Source organism: Conger conger, chromosome 11 (assembly GCF_963514075.1).
Source record: "Conger conger chromosome 11, fConCon1.1, whole genome shotgun sequence".
Taxonomy (NCBI): Eukaryota; Metazoa; Chordata; class Actinopteri; order Anguilliformes; family Congridae; genus Conger; species Conger conger.
The window spans coordinates 21,718,548-21,741,860 of record NC_083770.1 but is presented as its reverse complement, the minus strand read 5'-3'; the positions used below and the strand labels follow the sequence as shown (position 1 = coordinate 21,741,860).

Below are 23,313 nucleotides of genomic sequence, written 5' to 3'. Positions count from 1 at the left end.
CCTTTGTTATGCCACATGCTGTTAACCCGCTAGCTTTATTAAAGTAATAAACAACAAAAATGTATTCTGGCAGTCTGAAACTTGAAATGGTTTTCATTTAGGGTAAGCTTTGGATGTAATCTTCAATGAGTACCTATCTTCCCCATCGCTTCACATCTCTCATACTAGTTTATCCTATCGTGCATTCCTGTAGCTATTTATTTGATTAGAATCTTGAAAGAATGGCCCTCAATCAAGTAGCTATATACCATGCAGTGACCTAAATTCAACTCTCATTCTTAAACGCAAATACAGCAGGTGTCTTTGTGCTGATTCTAATTCTTGCTGATAAAGCTCAAGTTAATGGTTTGGTTGCATTACTGTCTGCTAAGTGTTTCTTTTGACATTCTTTTTACCCCTATAATGGGATGCGTGGTTTTGAAAAGTGTATTATTGAAGGGCGAAGTCTCCGGCTTAATTGAACTTTGATTGAATCGGTTACTATAGATCTGACCGAAATATAAACGCTTTAGCTTTAGTTGAAAGCGCGTACGTTTGCCGTTTTTTGTGTCCTTATTCTCGCGCACATCTGCCATTTGATTCGTAACGGCCCTCCAAGCGCAAGGCGGGCAATTCCATCACCCCTGTCAACCCACACGAAGGCTAAACAATTTTAAATGCGAGTGAAAAGCTCATTCGCCACCCAGCGTTTGAGGTCTTCCTGGCAATTAACTGAAAACGCAGTAGATAGGAGGGGGCGTCGGATGATTGATTGTGACGTGCTGCCTTGGGTAAATATAGGTAAGAGGGTCGAAGGAAATGAGCAAGTTCAAGAACCTCTTGCCACCGTATAATTTTCTATTTTGCTTGCAACTGCGAACTGGCAACTCTCAATCCCATTTCAGAGGAAACGGCAACTTCAGCAAGTCACACCAACAGCCTCGTGTCTCTGACCATCTTGCTTTACTGACTCGGTCAAAACAAATTCAGTATGTTATACATTTCTCTCCCTAAACTGAAACATTGTTTATTTCAAATCTTGGCATATTGGTGATTGAGTGCCCATAATCAAAGCAATGCAAAGGCACATAGGGTCGAGCTAGGAAACAGATGCTAGCTCTTGACTGAAATACACCACAAAAAATGTTTTGAGGTCAATTACTTATAAACTTTAATCTTTGTAAATTTTGTTGAGCTGTACATCATGCCCATACATATTCCCTTGTCATGCCACAGGGCTGTTAACCTACTAGTTTTATTAAAGCTATGAAATGGATGTCAGCTCTTGACTGAAATACACCACAGAAAATGTTTTTTTGAGGTCAGTTATTTGAAAACTTTAATCTTTGGAGATCCGGGTGCGGGGAAGCGATATGTAAATGGGGGAGCACTTTGAAGTGAGCCTGCCTGGCATCTGTGCACTGGAGGAGGGCTTTGAGACCATTTCCCTCTCTTAGTAAAACTGGCACTCACGCTGCCCGACTGGAGCTACTGCGAGCCTGGGGGAGCAGATGAAAGGGCCCCGCCATTTTTCCTAGCCCCCCACGCCCTTATTTCTGTTTACACAAACAGGAAATATTTCACCGCGAAAATACTGCTCAGTTTCAGCTCTCCGAGCAGGTTGCTGATTCCTCGGTTACTCATCTGTTGCTTTTCCGACCCTAAACAAACTCTTTGCCAGTTTTCAACTGGGAATACAAACGATTAACAGTTTGCGCGGTGCTTAGCTGGAGTCAGGCGTTAGCATTTGGCTAACGCACCCAGTCACATCAAAGGCCTTTAAACTGTAAACTGAGCATCGTAACAAGGCCCCCGATAGTCACGCACATCTCCGGCGAGTTAGCGAATCCCTCCGAGAGAAATATTGCTTTTCAGAAGTACAGCTGGACAGCCTCCAAGGAACATGGAATCTTTATCATCATGTACTAAACCAAATTTGTGGGACTTCAAAATCAAATGTTCCTGATTTATTGCATTCATTAAATGAACAGTAATTCATTTCCTACAATAATATTGCTCACAACAGATTTTAAAACAAGAAAAGTGGTTTTATTGTATTTAAATATGAAAATTCAATTATACATTACACACATGCTTTCCATGCATCTAAATGTACTGCTCAATATATCCACAGAAATGAAGTCTGCCAGCATTGTGAACTGATTCAGGTTGACTTCGGGTCAGAATCGGTTTAGATCTGCACTGGTTCAGGTTGACTTCAGGTCAGAATCGGTTTAGATCTGCACTGGTTCAGGTTGACTTCGGGTCAGAATCGGTTTAGATCTGCACTGGTTCAGGTTGACTTTGGGTCAGAATCGGTTTAGATCTGCACTGATTCAGGTTGACTTCGGGTCAGAATCGGTTTAGATCTGCACTGGTTCAGGTTGACTTCGGGTCAGAATCGGTTTAGATCTGCACTGATTCAGGTTGACTTTGGGTCAGAATCGGTTTAGATCTGCACTGATTCAGGTTGACTTTGGGTCAGAATCGGTTTAGATCTGCACTGGTTCAAGTTGACTTTGGGTCAGAACTGGCTCAGATCTGCACTGATTTTGTCTGACTTCGGGTCAGAATCGGCTCAGATCTGCACTGGTTCAGATTGACTTCGGGTCACAATCGGCTCAGATCTGCACTGGTTCAGATTGACTTCGGGTCAGAATCGGCTCAGATCTGCACTGGTTCAGGTTGACTTCGGGTCAGAATCGGTTCAGATCCGGCCCGGATCCACTCGCTCTCTGATTGACCCTCTGCAGAGTACACCTTGGCTTAGTTTCTCCTGCGGTTAATGTGGTCGAAGATGACCACCTGCATGTAGAGGTCCGTCTTGATGGGAGTGCAGGAAGAACTATCACCAGTTGGGCCCTTGGGGTGGAAAAACATAAAGCACATCAAGTTCATTATCCACTTCAATTATGTCCACACAGCAAGTAGTCACAGATTAAGGCTTTCCTCCATTACATGACTTTAATTTGTATAACTGGGCTTCACTTGACATAATAAACATCATGTCACAAGTTCCTACTTGAACAGTGTGAGAATGCAACACTATTCCCGTCTAATGTGTTTTTCGTTAATGGCCGATAATACACCTGGGACCTATGGGACCTATTCTAATTGTAGCAATAAATACTTCATTCTGCATTCATAAAAGCTGTTTAACAGGAGGTTGCACATCAACAAAGCTGTTAGTGCCCTTTATATTGAAATCTGGGCAGAGTAGCATAATGACTTGGGCTCCTAAGATTCTCAGCTGGGCCACTGTGCCCTTTAGCCAGCACACCTGAATCCTTTTTACCTCTATGTTTTAAATTAGAGGGTAGTATCCATACCTCATATAATGTTGTGAGGTTTAAGAACAAGGTCATCTAAGGAAGACTCATGCAAAGAGGGACAAATACTGATGCATGTATGATCAGTGTAGTCTGGCTTGCATTCACAGCACAATTCTAGTGTAGACTCAAATACCGTCCCATATAATTATGTCTGCTGCTCGACTGTGTGTGTGCTTTCAAATAGCAAAACCAAAAATGACAAAAGTTAAAAGGGTGCACAGCTCAAACTGGGGTTAAAAAAAACAACAACTGAAAATCATGCTACAAAGGAAAAGCAGGTCCTTTGAGCCAAATGAAACAGGATCTAAGAAAACTGGAAATTTGAATTTTAACAATGCATAGCATGAAAGTGGTAAAAACAAACAATAATACTGCATTCAATTTCAAAGAAGAAAAGGCATGTTTGATTGCGGCCGCTTCCAGGAACAGAATGTGCCCACATCGATGATCTCAGGGTGGGCAGTGCTGCTCCCGTTGGGGCACAGGGGTGGTCTGAGAGTCAGGTCTGCTCTGCCTCCCCGCCTCACAGCGCTCTGAATGCCATCCCGCCTCAACAACACAGCGCCAGACTCCGCCAGACTTTCAAAATAGTTCTGGTGTCTGCGAGGCTCGTAGCGTAAACAGTGAGCGAGCTGGCCTGTCTGCGCTGGACGGATTTCACAGTGCATTCTCCGGATCTCTGACAGTCTGGAGCGTAAACACGGAGGAAGCACCTGTCCCCCCCGGCCCGGCCCCCACGCGGGGTGAGACTCGGCTGGGCTGAAAACGGGCCGGCCCCTGGCCCAGTCTGGAGGTTTACACACCACCCGTTACGGCCCACTTCAGTCGTTAATTCAGAACGTCCCATGTGTAGATTTTTCAGTGTTGTGTGATGACAGCAAATGGCGTTTTGGTCGCAGGTTGTTTCAGTTTTAAGCCATGAACAACAAGCAACTCCAGGCTTGGTGCGCTTTGAGTGTGTTGAAAAGAACTATACGAATGCAGTGATCTATCGGTCTTCTTCCACAGTTCTACAATGGATGTTAACTGATTACGAAAAAATAGGCATTCCATTACAGAACAAGCATTCTTGTTACTGATACTATTCACTACTCCATCTGTATTCATATTAATCTGTGACTAATAACTCCACATTGAATGCACCATTAACTGGTCCAGGTTTAAGACGAATGGAACACAAGCAGGCTAACCTGTATGTTGAATACTTGGGTTCACTCAGGTTAACGCTTTGTGTGTTTATAATGGGTGTTCCCAGGTCGCCTCCCTCCACAGAAAGCACAAGCGCTTGTTTGCCTTTGCCTTGAGCGCAGAACTAAGAAAGCTAGAGTGTTCCAGTACCTTTGGATTCACGTCCACAATCTTCCTGTCCATTTTGTTCTTGAAGACCATGCCGCTTGGATTGTCGTCGATCACGTGGTAGTTTGGGCTGTCCCTAGAACACAGGTGTTCTGTCTCCCAGTTTAAGAAGCTGTGGAGAGAGCAACACCAGTGAGCTACAGACCACATCCTGTCCCTTTATGTGCTACAGACCACATCCTGTCCCTTTATGTTCTACAGACCACATCCTGTCCATTAATGTTCTACAGACCACATCCTGTCCCTTAATGTTCTACAGACCACATCTGGTCCCTTAATGTTCTACAGACCACATCCTGTCCCTTAATGTTCTACAGACCACATCCTGTCCCTTAATGTTCTACAGACCACATCCTGTCCCTTAATGTTCTACAGACCACATCCTGTCCCTTTATGTTCTACAGACCACATCCTGTCCCTTAATGTTCTACAGACCACATCTGGTCCCTTAATGTTCTACAGACCACATCCTGTCCCTTAATGTTCTACAGAGCACATTTACCAAGACAATAGTTCACTTTCAGTGATGTGAGAGTTAACCTCTGATGCGATTCAAGAGGAATGCAATTTAGCTTTTTGTGTGGTTTCTGGATTAGCCTAATATGTTGCTCCATTGTTTTAAACTGGTTTACCATTAGTATGTAGATACTTTCAAAAATGTTCTTTCAATGTCCAATGGTATTTTATAAAAATTTTAACAGCCTCTAGTAAAACAAATCGTAAAAATAACAAGCCACATTATCAGAAGTATCTTTGAAATCTTGGAAAATATCAACTGTGTCCCCAATTAGATTTAAGTTGGTTTGACTTCTCAAAAGGTAATAATTCAGAATATTAGAATTGGGTTTGGGTTCCAAAGTAAATGCCAGTTAAATGTATGATGCTTCTCCTTTCCCACATACCCCCCTTACTATCATAAGTAGCGACAGTGTAATGGCACGAGCACGCAAAAGAAAAAAAAGAAAAACAATGCGACTTGACTACAGCAATATGTTTTAAACGCAGTCACAAATGAGTCTCAGATCAAGGGCACATTATGCTAAATGTCAAGCCAATATGATTGATTGCAGCACTGACAGCGTAAAACAATACTTGTCATAAGAACATGTTTGATTCTGTATCACAGCAGCAGATTAGACTGAAGACCCATAGGCAGATGTTTTGAAGACCTGGAAGACAGAAGGAGCGTCTCCACTCAGAATGTCATCGTACATACATAGAGAGCACGTACAGAAAGATAGTGTGTCAGACTGGCTTCTACTCCAGACACAAAAAAGAGAGGGGGGGGGGGGGGGGGGGGGATGGGGCATTAGACCCATCCATCCATCCATCCATTATCTGAACCCGCTTATCCTGATCAGGGTCGCAGGGGGGCTGGAGCCTATCCCAGCATACATTGGGCGAAAGGCAGGAATACACCCTGGACAGGTCGCCAGTCTATCGCAGGGCACACACACCATTCACTCACACACTCATACCTATGGGCAATTTAGACTCTCCAATCAACCTAACGTGCATGTCTTTGGACTGTGGGAGGAAACCGGAGTACCCGGAGGAAACCCACGCAGACACGGGGAGAACATGCAAACTCCGCACAGAGAGGCCCCGGCCGACGGGGATTCGAACCCAGGACCTCCTTGCTGTGAGGCGGCAGTGCTACCCACCGCACCATCCGTGCCGCCACGGCATTAGACCCTCCAATCCAAAATCATTTCAGTGTTTAACGTTAAATGCTCCATTTAATACACCTAATTCTGAACAGATGAACCCTTGGTGCCCACTTACACTTGCACTTTTTCCACCTTTAAATTTTAATGGACACCTATGGGTACGCTCTTATGGGACTATATAGAGTAATGATTACTACTGATAAATACATACATCATTTAGACTGATGTATGTTCTTAAGTATACAGTATACAATTTACAGTGTACAAAAACAAGAGGAATCAAACTGAGCATCTTAATGTTATACCTTTAGCATTCCGCATAGCCGCTACTGTAACTCAGTTTGGACAGAAAACAGCCCACTCAACGGGCAATAATAATAAAAAATATGCATCATGCAATCTGAACGGTCCGGTCCCAGAGCAGATCACTGGCTCTTTTTAGTGGTTCTCCTCCCTGGCTGTTATTCTGCGAGCCAGATGCTTTTTAGTAATGCAACTCCAAATGTCACACTTCGAGAAGCGGTAGGTTGCTCTGCGGGACCTTGGCCCTTCCCCAGCAACCGACACGGTCCAAGAACAAAAGCTGGACCGTGGGGACACGGCTCCTTATAAACCCGGGGAGAGCGGAGAGGAGGAGAGGAGAGGGGGAGAGGAGGAGAGGAGAGGGGGAGAGGAGGGGAAAGTGACAGCAGATTATGCCTAGCATGCAGGATAATGATAACGCGCTGGAACAAGGCCAGGACAGCGCATGTTATACGGCCCTGTTGCCTCACGACTCCAGCACACCATAAACAACAGATGTAAAATGGTCATGACCGTGACCATAAAACAACAAATCACAGAGCGCTAACATCAACTCCAAAATGTTGAAATACTGTCCTCATTTGGCTGATGTTAACTTTATTGGCTGGTTTCTTTTTGCCGTGCATTTAGTTCGGTAGCAGTCTTAAGAGTTTCACATAATTCCCATTCCTTAAATCACAAATATAAGATTTTTATATTATGTGTACAGGGTAGGTTGACTGGGCACACATGCTCATTTACAGCAACACCCAGTAAATAGGATATTTATGTGTGGTATTTAGGCTAGAAAACTACAAGTCTCAGGCCCTGTAACTGTAAATCTCTGTTCAACAGCAAAAAGTAATGCGTTTAGAATGTTTTGTGCATGTTGAAAACCATAGCTCCTTGGGTCTGAACTACTGCTAACCTTACAGTTCACCCCTCCTAGCTGGAAGGATTTCTTTTTCCACACCTAACCCCTGCAAATCATGGCGAAATGGAGGGATTCAAATAAATCTTTCAGAAACTCGGGAGGATTCACACCACGGTTCCAAATGTTGAAAGAAGCGATGTTTATCACCATGGCCTCTTCTGAGAGGAGTAAGGGCCAAATCCTCACACCCCCCACTATAGCCTGAATGGTCTGATCCACTCATGGGAGCCATTTTCCTCCACCAATGGCTGTAGTTCACTGGAATAGTCAGCACCACTGTGTACGTGCTGTATAACTTAAACCCGGTGTATCTGATCTGGAACAGAACTTAAGATAAACAGCTCTTTTCTTGAGGGGAAAAAAATAAATAATTTTAGCTCACTGATAAATGTCAATGTTTCTGTCTGTGGAAAGGCAAATGTTCTCATATCAAAACGGTTTTATCAGTGTAGTAAGGACACTAGAAACAGTGGTTGGAGTTAACAGTCTTTCATTTGCTGTCACCATGTTTAAGACAAATGCCCACCATAGCCTGCCTTATAGACTATGCACAATATTCCTTAAAAAACCTGCTGTAAGCAGGCATTGGAGAAGTCCTATGTACAAGGATACATTTCCCCTCCTTCAGAATCAGGATTGTCGGTATTTTCAGTGCCTATTTATATCGAAACGCCAGATGGCAATTAACATTTTTTGGTTGACCGCTTTTATGCCATGGTGAACCGCTTAATTTTGGTGGAGAAAAATAAGTCTGACGCGAGGCATTTCTACAGAAAACATGAAAAGATGGACAGAAAATATCCCAGACCTGTTGATATGCAATTCTTTTCCCAAAAATCATTGCAGTTATAGTAATCAGGTTAGATTCTGCTATGCTTCTGATCCAAATGTACACGGGCAGAGTAAGGCAAGATGATCAGACCAGTAGTCATACTTATGCATTCATATTTCCTGTAAGAAATAGATAATTTAGTTTCATTAGATTGGGGACATTTGCAATCCTTATTTTGTAATGATTTGGAAACAGCTGGTTGCCACCACACCCTGAGAGACGGATTGCTAAAGCGTTGCAATCTAGACTTTGTGGAAATTACCTGATAAAAGCGTTCTTGATAAGCGATCAAGTTTCTTTTTGTAGTAGCAGCACGGAAAAAGGAGAAGCAGTCAGTGCCACACTAGTGCCACAGTTACAGCCCCATGTCTCCATCCAGAGTGGACTATATTCTGCCCTTCCTCAGCCTTCAGAAGTCTCCCTAGTTTCCTTCCTTTTCGTGCTCAGGATGCATTTTGGGCCTGACGGTGAAGCCGTTTACAGTGGCCTGGGGATAGTTTGTGATTTCTGTCTGACTTTAACCAATATTGTGGTTAACCGACAGAACACTGACGGAGTCACAAAGCACAGTGAATTTCCAGTTTAAAAGCTACTTGCCAACAGAAATAATGCCTTCTCCAAGCCAGCACCTGAAGTGAGCAAACAGAAAGTGAGATATTCACAGTTGAGGCCCGTTTCGCGTGCTTAGCCTGGACGGGAGTTCTGACTTGTTTTCAGGTCCTAGACTCCCTGCTATACGCTGCTCGCGGCGTTACATAAGGTCGTGTACGACATTAAATTGGGTGTAATGCACTCTTCCACACGGCTGAACCTTATGTGATTAATAGTGCCTCGGTGCTAAAAGAGGTTTACAGTGCTCAACGTTTCAGAGGGATCTCCGCTATAAACACAGATAATAATGATAATATTATGTCTCCCCTGCTGAAAAAAAACTGCTCAAGCTCAGTTTTGAAACAGCTGGTAGCTGGTTGACCAGTTAGACTAGCCCCATACTCAACATGGTTTGACTAGCTCACGCTACACACAGTGATCACTTTATTAGGTAGATCTGTATACCAGCTAGGTAATGTAAATATTTAAATCAGCCAATCACATGGCAACAACTAAATGCACAAAAGAATGCAGACGTGGTCAAGAGGTTCAGCTGTTTTTCAGACCAAATGTCAGAATGGGGAAGAAACGTGATCTAAGTGACTTTGACCGTGGATTGAGTATCTCAGAAACTGCTGATCTCTGGGGATTTTCACGCACGACTGTCTCTAGAGTTTGCAGAGAATGGTGCGAAAAACTAAAAAACATCCAGCGAGCAGCATTTCTGCAGGCAGTAAGGCCTTGTTAATGACAGAGGAGAAGGGCCAGACAATGCAAAGCAAGGACTTTTTATTCCCAAGAGGCCCAGCATGCCAGATTATGCATTCTGATGTCCTCTTGAATACACTCTCAGAAAATAAAGTACAGACACTTGTCACTGGAGTGGTACCCTGTAGGGACATAAAACAGTACCCCTAGCCAGCAAATGCTTGAAAAGGTATTTAGTACCCAAATAGAAGACTATTGTACACTTCAGGGTATATTTGGGAAATGCATTTCTTAAAGAAATAACATTTATCTCTACTGTACCTTTATTTATGAAAGTGTAAAACAAAAGGCTTTTGTAATCTTACAGTTTTATGGTGTGCCATTCATCACTTAAAAAGCAGAAGGATGCTGCTTTTAGAATGTGTGTCCGCCACGTGTGGATATCCGCACGGAAACGTGGAAACTCACTTTCCAAGAGTACGTATTATAGCCAGCGACTCCTCCGTGTGACTGAGATAGGATGTCACACAGCCACTCCATGCCAACAATGCTTCTGGGGGGGTTGGTAATTCACATCAGGAGCTGGAATCATTTCTCTTCATATTAAAAGTTAATAAAGTAGGACAGCAACGCAAATATTTGCACAGCAGCAAACGAAGCCAGACACACAGGTGCGCTTGCGAGACCTGAGCGTGGAAGCAATATGGTTTTGGCCAGGAGGCGGAAAAAACTTTGTTATTCTTCAGGAGAAATCCTTCAAGTTAAATGTTTCGTACAGTTGCAAACACACAGGCTCACACACGCGATGGACGCGAGGCTCCTCCAACAGCGCAAACCCCTGGCCCGGTCAGTTTCCAGATACAGTAACGGAACTGCTGAGCTCTGGGGGGGGGGGGGTCTAAAGTTAAAGTTTGGGGGGGGGGGGGTCTATAGTTAAAGTTGGGGGTAAAATGGGTGAGTTCTTCCATCTGCAGTGCAGCAGGCCTGCCATAAAATCTCACACTGACACAGGGGTGGGCTTGGGGGCCAGTGTGAGCTGCAGATTTTCATGTGCTGCTGTGCTACAGTAGGGCTGAGAACTAACGACTCAGTTACTGGATACTGACTGGCATCACTGCCAGCTACGAGTGTTAAAAACATTTAATGTCGTGCTTTTCAGTTTGTTGAATCAAACACAGCCCACCTAAAAAGCATTGAATGTTGTAAAAACCATCCAACTGAACGCAAGGCCAATATCCTGAGAAACTCCGGGTACTCGTTTAATTTATACTACAGAGTGATGCGAGGTAGCAGCTATGCTAAAAATCCACTGAAGACAGAACACAGCATCCGTATGACACCGTTTTTCCAGCCAGACGAGGACCTGATGCTGAAAAGGATACTGTCTCACATGATCATATAAACAGATGGTCACTCTGCGATGGAACATTAAATAGACATCAGAGACGCTGAACTGACAGGAACTCACATCTGGACTGACAGGAAGTGGCTGCGTGGGGCAACCTGGTGGGATAATTTGTCTGCATGCTACAGATATTCTGAATAAGCAGCTTTATTTGTATCTAGCCTTTTGTGATTGATGGGCTTGGTTAATACAGTGAACTGAGGTAAATTATAGAGAGAGAGAGAGAGAGAGAGAGAGAGAGAGAGATATACCGATCGCCCAAACAGCCTGCCACAAACGCACTCCGTGGGAGGAGGCCGTATCCCAGCATGCCTGCTCTGTGACTCACACCACTCCCCTACGGAAAGATCGTTTGGGAATCCACTCGCCTCTACTGTACTGTGGCTGGGATGAGGAACACTCAAACTTCACTTACTGGCGGCAATACAGAACTCCAAATGACACAAAGTGCCTCAGACTGCACCTCAGGTTGCATCTCATTCACCCATTCACCCATTCACATATTCACCCATTCATCCAGTCACACATTCACACACACCAATGGCTGCCATGCAAGGCACCAATCAGCGGTTAGGTGTCTTCCTCAGGGACACTTCGACACACCCAGGGTGGGGGATTGAACTGGCAACTCTCCGACTGCCAGACGGCCACTCTTACCTCCTGAGGTACTGTCTCCTCCCTAATGTCGGTATAGAGGACACGCTGGTAGCTGTGACTTTACCCGAGATAGATTTTGTATCTAGTAATTTGCAATCTATGTGACTAGCTACAGTAACTTGCTGATTAGCTGACCCTTCAAAGCTGCAAGTGTGTGAAGACTATGCTTGATGATTAATAGGTTAATAGGTTAAGGTTCACTCAACCAATTTGTGTTGACTGATGGGGGGGGAAAAAATCATTAGAAGTCTTTCTATAACTTGACTGAAACCATCTGAGATCTGTTCAAAGTGCAGCACAGACCTGAAAGCGGTTTTAAATGAATAGATACTGGAACCATAGCTTTAAATAGCTTCACAAACCTGTCAAATCTACTTCAGAGGATCTACTTCATAGTCACTGACAGTTAATTACATTTAAAAGGCAAAGAAAGCGATCAGGTATTTTGCTGTCCATATACTGGACCATCTGAGAGTTTGTAAAGGGAAACGGCAAAGTGGAGACACAGTGTTGCTCTTTGTTCCCAGAACCTGAAAAAAAGCTGACAAAAGGTGACAATTGAGCACAAGGGATCCAAACAGCCTTCTTCTCCGAGGTCAATTCTTTTAATATTACTCAAAGCCACTTATCACAGCCAGCTGCTCAACTGCTCGAACAAGGCTGACAGCGAGTAAAGACGATCTCTCATCACTCACAGCCCACCAGCACAAGCAGGAGAGTTAATCTCCTTATCAGACACCGCTGCAGTTATATTAGAGACGAAGAAGCCAGATGTTCCGGACCTTTCCAGTCATTTTCCTATCCATGTGCGTCTGTCTTCATGGGATTTCTAGTGTGGCTTCTGAACGCATTGGGTAATGTTGTGCAGCCTTGCGTGAATGGCTATGGTCAGCTCAATGAAATCTGACAGTATTTTATAGAAATAGCACGTCTGCTTTTGAGGAAAATGCCACCTACACTATTGGTTTAATAGAGAGATGAGTTGTCCTTAAAAGCATTGAAGTAAAGAATTATACCTTTAATGATGAAGCTGAATACCTATCCATTTCTTGATCGATTGCAAATGCATAACTTGATGTGGTAATTAGAAATGTCGCACTACAGACTTCAGGAACTGCATCTTGCGGAAAGTTAAAGCTTTTGAAAAAAGTTGAGAAGCTAATCGGGTTTGACTTGGTTGTGATTGAAGCAGCATAAATGTCATGCATTTTGATAGTGTGGCGTGCATATCCATTTCACATCTGTGTTTGGGAGAGATTTAGTGTTCTTATGTTAATGCCACAGTGACGGACACTATGCTACCACAAAGAGCGTCTTCACCACAGGGCAGTCTAAAGCTGATTGGGGAATTGAGGTAGTTGACGCAAGTTGCGTAAAATCTTTTAAAAAGGAAAATAAACGCATATAAAAAATATCTATTTCAAGAATATTTTCTCAACAGGAAAATCCTAGCAATGAGAGCAGACATTATCACAACAAAAATTTGACCTACCTTAAATCGGTTGACTTTGGCAAAAACTTTTTCTTTCCACTGAAATATGGTTCAAAATCCTCGGTCTGCAGTCTGTGGGAGTAGTCTATATACCCAGATATTTCCTGTCCACGAGCATTTCTGTCCCGTATGAAAAAGATAGACTGCAAAAGAAGCAGAAAACGCTGGGTAAATAATCATGAACAGGCTGCCTTGAGAACTTGACAAAAGATTGATGTCAATCATTAATATTCTGGAAATGGAAAGTATAGGCCACATAAAATACTCCCACATTGTAACATGACACTATAGAGTTCAAATCCTATACGGTCTGAAGAAAACGTTCTGATTCAGCTCAACGTCTTTGCTAATATTTCAAACCAATAAGAGAAATAAATTAATGATGATTAATGGTTATTAAAATACGGATATCAACGGTTTCTTACATACTGAAGAGTCACTTGAATTGCAGTCAGTTAATCATCTGGGGGCCCCCATTGTTGGGAAAAAAAATAATCTAATGTGCTTTGTTCAAATCAAAACAAAGAAAATGAAAGAGGTGCAGTTGAAAAGCCCCAGGTGACAGAGGAACTTGAAGTGATCTTTTTATGTTGATAAGATCACAAAGGCTTGCCTTTGAAAAACAGACCAACGCAAAACAAAACACAGTCATCTCTTCCCAGGTTGTTTTGTCTGAATGGCAATGAAGAGGACTGAAAAACAAAACCTGCGCGAGAGGAGATTTGTTTTGGCTCGTTTGTTTACCCTCATGCACCTCACAGCTGAGCGAAGGCAGTCGTCGCGAGGGCGTACGCTAACGATATCGCTAACGATATCGCTAACGATATCGCTAACGATATCGCATCCGTATCGCCGGCAGAACGTGGATAATCTGCGCATTTCTCTCAGTCGTGGGGAATAAGAGGCGAGAAGGCGCGCTGCGCGGCTCAAAGGGAGAGAGCGTCTGGGTATCTCTTAAACAGATGCTATCGCGTTCACAGCTGGCCGTGGGCCGGGGCCGCTACCATATCCGTGGCTTCTGTGCTGGAATAAATCAGCGGGAGGACGCAGAGGAGCGGGCGGATGGCCGTTACCCCCGCGGGACCAGCCTCCACAGCCCCCGACGCACAGCGGACGGGCCCGACCCACTCGCACTTTAATCCTTATTAAGGCCTGGAAGGGAATGAAAGCAAAGCTCTCCTCCGCCGAAAAGCACACGGGCCTGCCACCTCTCAGCAGCCTGGAAGCAGGTGATGTCACCCCACGGGCGCTCCCCGGGCACGGATGAAAGGAGCCGCGCGGTTGTCACCGGGTTTGAGATTCGATACGAGACGCAGACCGAAAGCCCCGTGTCTCGGGCAGAGACAGCTCTTTGTGACACTCAATATTCCGGGACCTTCCTTTGTGATCCAGCATGTAAATTCACGCGGCACAAATATGTCGTGTAATTTCATCTGCCTGATGAAGCTTGTGACCTTAAAACGCGGGGTCACGTCAGTGCAGGTTTAATGGAGCATAATGAAGCGGGATTTTGTGATTCTTCATCTCAACTAGAGATAAAAGAAAAGGGAAAGGAAAGAAAAACCACTTTGTCTTTAGAATCCGATTTTCATCCCTGACCTCTAACGAGCCTGACTGCGTGTTTGTGTAGAATTAGAACTGGGAAAATCACTACTGTTGACAACAAACAATGAAGACTGTTAAAAACATTAGAGCGTTCTTGTCTCTATCACTATAACACATGTATGGTACACGAGTTTTACAGCACAGACCACGGACAGTAACTGATACTTTGGTTGGAAAAAAGCAGAATTCAGAAATGAAAGAAGACGAGAAGACTTGTCTCTCGTGTCCCAAAGTGTATTAGAAAAGCTACAATAACAGGGACACCCAAATTCCTTCAAAGCAGGCTGTCCAAGCAGTGATGATCCCTGGCTTACCAAGACCGCATCAAATCTGGCCCCTGAATCCAAACACAGCCCTGTTTAGTCAACTAAACAATTAGAGCTACTGATTGGCCCGAATATCTTTACACCTGTTCCCGGCCTTGGAGGACGGTGATTTGATGATCTCTGTTGTAAAGGCAGGATCAACACCAAAAACAATAACTATAACTATAAATGTATGGTTTTAAAAAACTCAAGCGGATGGTGGAGGTCACATATCTTCGGAAGTGACAAACTACGGTTGGGATCACAGGGCGATTTTTTTCCAGCTGCATGAACAACAGAAACACTGACAGCCAATCAAAATCCATCCAAAATTTACAAGGCTTCACATTCAAAATGGCTATTTACAGAACATTATCTTTCATCAGTGTGGATGGTCACAGAGTTATCGTCATAGTTATCATTTATAGTTACAGTTCTTGGTGTGGACGGCCCCTATTGCAGGGATCAATAAATTTGGCCCTTGAATCAAAATCCAGCTCTGGCTTTCTTTTCCCCCAGGTAATTAACTAAACAATTAATGCTGCTGAATTAGTGCGCCTGACTCCCAGGTAAAGGGAGGGTGGAAAAGTAACAGTTTTAGATCCTTAAGGCCTGTGATTGGATGACCCCTGGCGTAAGGCCTACAGACTGGGGCAGCGCTGAGGCAGAACAGACTGGCTCACACATCCACCCTCCAGGAGGGGGTGGAAATGACTGAATGGCTTTATCGAGGGCGTTCCGTTTTTTTTTCACCAACGGGATTTTCCGTTGACGCACTTATCTGGGGGCGCGGCGTGCATCAGCGTTCCGTGGCTGTGCCCCCTCTCTCTGGATCACACGTTCCCAGGAACGCCGGGAAGCGGGGCCCCCCAGTGCCCCCCCCCCCCCGGCCCGGGAACAATCCCGCACTGTCAGGCAGTCCTGCAGGTGTCCGGGGTGTCAGCTGGGCTCTGTTTATTATTGGTGGGCCCTGCTCGAGGAGGAATCCCGGGCCATCACTAACAACTGTGCAAATTTGTTGGGCGAATGAAAACACGGGTCTGTACAACAGGAATGTTTGAGGTCGGAGTCCTTTTTGGCAGGTTAGCCCCCTGTCCCTCTTAAGGTATTCCTTGAAGGGGAAAAAACGGGGGGGCCTGCTTATTTGACTTGGCCGTGACTTCACACAGCCAGGTCTGTGTAACGATCGCAGAGAGGTGGAGAGCAGATGGGCTGAGGTGCGCTGCTTGTTTGGGATCGAGCAGAATTACACTTCCTCCGGACACCTGATCCGGGGTTCGCTTACAGACACGGCTATGTGCACCTAATGGGGCTATTCAAAGTCAGCCGGGTAACCCAAGTTCTTATGGGAAAAAGGGAAACACCAGGGTGCACAGTAACTGTGAATACTTAATGATGGAAACATTTCAAGTTCTCCTCTTCCAATAGGAGCTCGACTTTGAGCAAAATGGAGAATGTTCCATCAATATATAAAATGGCTGGTAAATTAAACTAAGTATCAATTATACTGAAATGTCAAGGAAGTTTTGTTCCATTTCCCTTGTATATTGTATGCATACTGCCCTTTTAAGGAAAATTGCACAAGCATACACAGTAAAAACCTGCACAGCTGGAGGTCTAAGACGCTCTCCCTACTGAGTCACTAAACCACCATTGCAAAAGCACCCACCAATGAACACAGTTTGAGGTTGTTCCAAATCTGTGCTTTTCATAACAGTCCTGATTTAATGCAAAGAATCGGAGTGCTAAGTTCTATGCAGTTGGAGGAGTCCTGTGGCAAGCACGATGAGCTTGAACAATGTCATGTAATCTTGTTCCAATTCAGGCTGGACTACACCTGAACACATCAGGCTATATCAACTAATGAGAGGTGTAGAGTAAAATACTGTGAGTGCGCACACACACACACACACACACACACACACACACACACACACACACACACACACACACTTCAGAGCCAGCAAGCTGCTTTAGCTGGCTACCTGGAAAACTGAATTAAACACTGTATGTATTAAATCAGATGTGCACAGGGACCTGCCAATGGCACTGTTCTTTAACATGTTAATGGTCCTGTCTTGGACAGCTGCAGTTCAGATCTGCACATGTATGCCATGAGGATGAAAATAATGCTAAGGCACTGTGTTCCCTTTGCTTATAATTACAGGGTGTGTCACTACACAGATGTCTTGGCTTAAGAAACAAAAATGTACAACTTTAACCATACCAAAAGATTGCTTGCAGTACTCGGTGGTTAAACTTTATATTTGTGTTCTGCGAAAAGTATTTCTTAGCATTGTGCGTTGGACTACATCTTAAATAGAAAAAATGTGCATGGAGATAGCAAATTCATAAAAAATACACACTCGGGTACTGGCCTTTGTGACAACGACTATAACGGAGAAACAAAGAATCAAATCGAATTTGATGAAAAGATCAGATCTAATTGTGTTAATTTTCACAGAAATATAAAAGGTATGAAGGATGAAATCTGTCCCATGTTATTATATCTAATAGCAGCGGTATGAGTTAAATTGGAGTTGTCTGACAGGCGGTGGAAGGAGGAAGTGGTTTGGAGCGTGTGTTTACCCAAGTGCTCCTCATCGGCATTGGTAAACACGGCGCGGGTGTTTGTGCAGCGGGGTAAATAAACCCGGGCAGGTGCTCGCCGGTCCCGGGTCCAAACAGCGGACGGAGTTACACCCTGAGGTTAGCCATGGAGGCACAGACCAGCGGAGGGGGAATCAGCCGGTCCATCAGCCAGGGAGAGCGCGCTGGACCCGGCTTTCTGGCAGCAGGAGCCAGCGACCACAAAATAAGTGGCTAGAACCCACACGCTCAAAATTACAGGGAGCTAAAAATCAGAAAACGCTAGCCTGCCTTTTTCTAAAATTCTATTAAAACCTCTTTCGGCCTGCTTGCAGCCATTTTCTCTCTTGATTGGATGGCATTTTTGAGACTTTGTTCATTATGTATTGTTGATTCATAGCAATGTTAAATATAGACTGGAGATTACATTTAAATACACATACCTACATTATATGCTCGTTTTGTTGAACATTACGTTAAAAAAAGAACAAGGCAAAAAGCAATGCCATAAAGCAGTGCAGAATCCACTAAGCCGTTCTGGACTGTGTTCCTGCCCCATCACAGACTGTCCCATAACATAACATCTAACATTAACAGATCCTAAAACTACAGGCCCCTGTCTTTGGAAAAAGAGCAGTTTACCATTCAGCCATATGGTGGTCAAGAGAAAATAACACTAAGAAACAATTAGAGCTAAAGGCAAGTATTCAGCATATCTGTATTGACTGTTGCTCTAGTCAGCTGTGAGCAGGGTCTGGAGCTCCCTCAAGATGGGAAACTGAGACGGAGGCACCATCAGCCCATCTGCTGTTTTTACGGCCTGCGTTCAGGGGGGCAGGGACCCCCTCTGCCTGTACAACAAATGCCAAGCCTGTGGGGTCTCACACCAGCACGCCTGCAAGCATCCGCCAACAGACTCATCTCACAGCCAGCCACCTCAGGGGCTGTTCCACCGCTGACCGCCTGGGGCTTTCCTACTAATCGGCGAAAAGCAGGGCTGCTCAACCCTGCTCCTGGAGATCTATTATCCTGTAGGTTTTCACTCCAACCCTAACACAGCACACCTCATTCACCAGCTAGAGCAGGGCTGCCCAACCCTGCTCCTGGAGATCTACTGTCCTGTAGGTTCACTCCAACCCTAACAAAGCACACCTCACTCAACAACTAGAGCAGGGCTGCCCAACCCTGCTCCTGCAGATCTACGGTACTATAGGTTCTCACTCCAACCCTAACAAAGCACACAGCTTGAGATCTTTTCAGCTGCCAACGAGTTGATTCAGGTGTGCCAAATCAGGGTTGAAATGAAAAGCTCCAGGACGACAGATCTTTGGGAAGGCAGCCCTGGTCAAGTGCTCATTCCTGGGGATCATCAACGCTGCACTGAGCGATCTGCCATGGAGCAGGAGAGCACTCCAGATCTGTGTCAACAAACATAAATATAGTCCTAACTGTGCATTACACCCAAGCAGCAGCTAGCTGAGGCAGACCACACTCCATACTAAAGACAGAAAGCCTCAAACAGAGGCCATCGGCTCTCTAAATGGATTCCGGGAAACCGTGCGTTTGTGCTGCGTTCACAGTATTCCCTCTTCGGTGGGTGGCATACGTTCCCTGGCTTCCACGAGCTGAACAATAACCTGAACAATTACTTCGCAAAGACAAAGTTTATTTTTTTGAGAATGAACTGCTTTCCTGGCAGGAAGCCGTCCTGGTTCTGCTCCATTGAGCCCTGCACTCAGAGAAATGTGCTAAATTAGATACATGCCTGAATTCTGCAAGGAGTTATGAGTTGAAAATAGAGCAGTTGAAGTTGGCACGTGTGGTAAAAACACAAATCAGTCCGAGCAGCCCCAGATACAGATTTTAAACACCAAAGTGACCAAACGCAGGCTTCTCTTTTCCTCCAGCCTTTCTCCTCCAATCATTTTTGAAATTCTTTTGGCTTCCAAATGACATGTGGGGAAGAAAATGTAAGTTTAGCATGAAACATCTGCGGAGTGGTGCAACTCTACAGGGACGGAGGAGCGGCTATATTTGTGGACGCAGAAGAGCCTGCAGCGCCTGTAAAACGTGGCTCAGTCTCATCTCCACCTCTCCTTCCTCTTCTCACATTTTACATCTTTCATTAGAGATAATTATTCATCCAGTCTGTGGCTGTTTGCAGGGCGAATGCAGAAAAACACCTGCATTCTCATGGGGCCAAATGTGGCAAATAAATTGCTCTCCCCGTGGTTTTTGCCCTCTAATTTCTTGTAATTATGTGCTATTCAGTTACTGCCATTTGAAACAGTCAGTTGGGGCAGGTGGTCATTGAATGCCTTTACACTATTGAGCGATTACAAAAGTTAAGACTTTTCATTTCTATTTTTGCATTTGCCTGTACATTTCTGAACTCTACTCTGAATGACCCTAAATATGTTTTATACTGTACGGTATACAATACGACACAATAAGTGGCATGTTTTTTTTTGCCATTTTCTCCAGTGTGCAATGCAAAGTCTGGTGGCATTCTCCCAGATCCAATGTGTGATTGCAAAAAGCCTCCGCAGTACTTTTCCATCAGCGCCTCAACAGAAGCTATTCTACTGCGCTTTTCAGATCTGTCCGCCTCAAGCATACGATTGCAAACTCCCGAGCCCTTCCAAAGGTCTTGTGGCCGCAGCGGATAACCCTACACACCCCTTTTTTCAAGAAAGCCTCAAATAACGCTCGAGTAAGTCAGGCTTGTTTGTGTCAGCCAGAGCCAGAGGTGTCCTTGTTCTAGTTCGCACACTCATGAAGAGGTTTCTTCACAGTAGAAAACAACATCGTTTGTAAAGCCGGGCTTCATGAAAAGAGACCTCCACCTGTAATAAGGCTGAAACCACACAAAGGCTGCGGATAAGCAGGAGTGACCCGACACGTTCAGGGCACGGGCCCAGAGAGAAACCCGATCAATGTTTTAAACCCCTCCTAATTCCCCCGACAGGCTGCTCCCTAATGATAAGATGCTTCTCCTACTACAGCCTTACACCTCAAATTAACTAAGACGTAACGTCGAGAAGAATTATTACATTCTCACTAAGTAAACATCATACCCTTCTCTTGAGGTACATACTTTTTTCTATGTTGATGTAACAAAATCAAAACTAAAAGTCAAAGCAGTGTTACATTATCACCATGACAGAAGGCAGACTGGGTCCCATGCTGCTAGCTGAACCAGACATTACTCCCGTCTCTGTGGGGTGAACTTTGGTCACACTTCAACCGACCATAAATGGGATACTTGCGATCAGCATACAACAAAGACATAGGACAATAACTGTCACAATAACATACGACTCAATGGGTATGCAGCTTAGCTGCAGAAGTGGTGTGTGTGCTAACAGATAATGAGTTTATGACAGTAATGATGCGCTTGTGGAAATAAAGCTAGTACTGTTTTACGAGATGCGATAACAGGTACCTGCTCGTTTTCAGTTGACAGGACCTGTGTCTGACTTCAGCAGTAAAGCTGAAACAATGAAAGCCTGCCTTGTGGCCACAGATGCATTATTACCTTGAGAAGCATTTCTTTTTGTGCAGATTAATCAGATTTGAGGGAAGCCCCTACTGAATATACAACAGGCTGAAAACAGCAGAGAAGCTAACCTTCGGTTTTCACCACTGCTCGTGCTGGTGCACAGAAAAAAACGGTGTGAGATTTGAGACGTACACTTCATCGAGACGTGACACGTCTCTTGTGCTTTACACATCAAAGTTCACTCTGTTTTGCTCCCATATGTCTGAGGGCACAGCGCTGAATATTGTATTCTGCACATTAAAGTGTGTTACAGTTTAGAAACAAACGCAGGCTGGACGTTTCCTCTACGGATGCCCGTGTGAGAGGAGGGCAGCTAAACACAGTTAGCGGCTGTGTCGGGGGAGGAACACAGATTACCACATCACAAGCAGAGTGCCTCATTCTCATAATGGACCAAACTGAAACAGGCTCAGGGAAATAACGGCCATCCCCCAAAGACTCCCAGCTGGAAGAGTAACACCCTTTCTGGACTCTAAAGTTGGACATAAAAGCTGGCCACAAACAACTCCATTTCCAGTTTACTCCCTTCCTGTTGTTTAGGGATGTTTTAACAGATTTTCTAGCCGAGGCAAATAAATAGTTCACATAGTTATCGGTTGGTGGCAAAAAGCTCAAGGAAATCACGGCCGTTTTTTTTTTTTTTTTTTTTACAAAATGGCTCTACTGTAAGGACTGTGGTTTTTTCACCGCTGGACAACATAGGATGACTCCCTTTGCCATCCAATTCATCATGAAGAGAAGGGTTTTTTTTAATGATTCTTAATTTGTATGTATATAGCACTTTTATCCAAAAAGCTTGACAATTGATGATTCTCATTCACCCATTCAAACAGACACTCACACACCAATGCCATGCAATGTATCAATTGGCTGATCAGTAGCAATCGGGGGTTAGGTAACTTGCTCAGCAACACTTTGACAAACGAACCCAACCTTCCAACAGCTAGATGACTGCTCTTGCCTCCTGAGTACTATTCCACAATTCTATGTCAGTGTTCTTGAACCTTCACTTTCAATTACCAGTAGTACCAGTAGTAATTACATGCGCATTAGAATGTTCAGTTATCATTCTAATAACGTGTGTTTCAAGTCTTACCCCTTAAAGGGTTAAACAACATTCACAGTCCAGAGCTGCTCCCTGGCCCAGAACGGACAAGCAGATGAGTTACGGCAGATCAGGGTGAACAACACAGTGGACACATGAACAAACTATTTATATGAGCCTACTTCAAAAAAGAACATTTTCATAAATTGTGCACTGTCTACAGTGTGCTGCCAACAATACTTTCACTAACATGTCTCACAGGGCCTTGAAGTCACACAGTTGGTTAATGTGACAGCTTTAAACCGCATCTTACTGGAAATATATATTAATACAGAACATGAATATATAAAATTAGTTCAAATCGTAGCTCTTCTACAGAGGAAACTGAAAAACAGGAATTGAGGGCAATATCATAACTGCTTACAATCTTGTTTAAACAAGCTGGTTGATGTGAGCACTACAGTAGCTATCCTTTTTTTTGGGCTTCAATCCTTGAGAGTCTGTCTTTAACTGAGGGCCAAAGAAGTGCAATCCTGGGTAATTACACTGTGCTCTCTGGGCTGGTGAAATGAGCGTGTTCCTGTAATTAAGAAGACAGTTTCACAGCAATAACATTCCTGCTGAGTGAGCCCATTAGCTCGCGGTCTGCCCTGGGTGTAAAGGAGGGTACCCCCCCACTCTGTCAGCTCGCTGCTTAAATCACTTAAACATCCACTCAAATGGAAAGAAGCCCCAATACACAAAGCAAAAAGCTCCCACTGAAATGAGCCTGTTCTTTTCCCTGGGTCGCACTGGGGTCTTAGTTAGCGCGCTGTCTTCGTCTCTCGGTTGGGCTCATTGGCGGTCTGAGGAAGCGGTGAGAGACGACACAGCTCAAAGCTAACCCCGCCAGGGCGATGCGTCGCCTGGCTCAGAACGACGTTCGGCGCAGCCCGAACAACGGTGGCTTATTGTCCTCGTCCAGCTTGG

The 23,313-nt window shown here is 44.5% G+C and overlaps 1 protein-coding gene across 1 annotated transcript in view; it reads right to left on the bottom strand.

The window, feature by feature from the left end:
* Positions 1–2,517: 2,517 nt before the first annotated feature.
* cfap299 (cilia and flagella associated protein 299) overlaps positions 2,518–23,313 on the bottom strand; it is a 77,649-nt gene continuing 56,853 nt past the window's right edge. The window contains exons 4-6 of the mRNA XM_061259615.1: positions 13,239–13,381; positions 4,650–4,779; positions 2,518–2,841 (exon numbers count right to left, since the gene is read on the bottom strand). Of these exons, the coding sequence (XP_061115599.1) occupies positions 2,746–2,841; positions 4,650–4,779; positions 13,239–13,381 (369 nt within the window). The 3' untranslated portion in view covers positions 2,518–2,745. The remainder of the gene's footprint in view (positions 2,842–4,649; positions 4,780–13,238; positions 13,382–23,313) is intronic.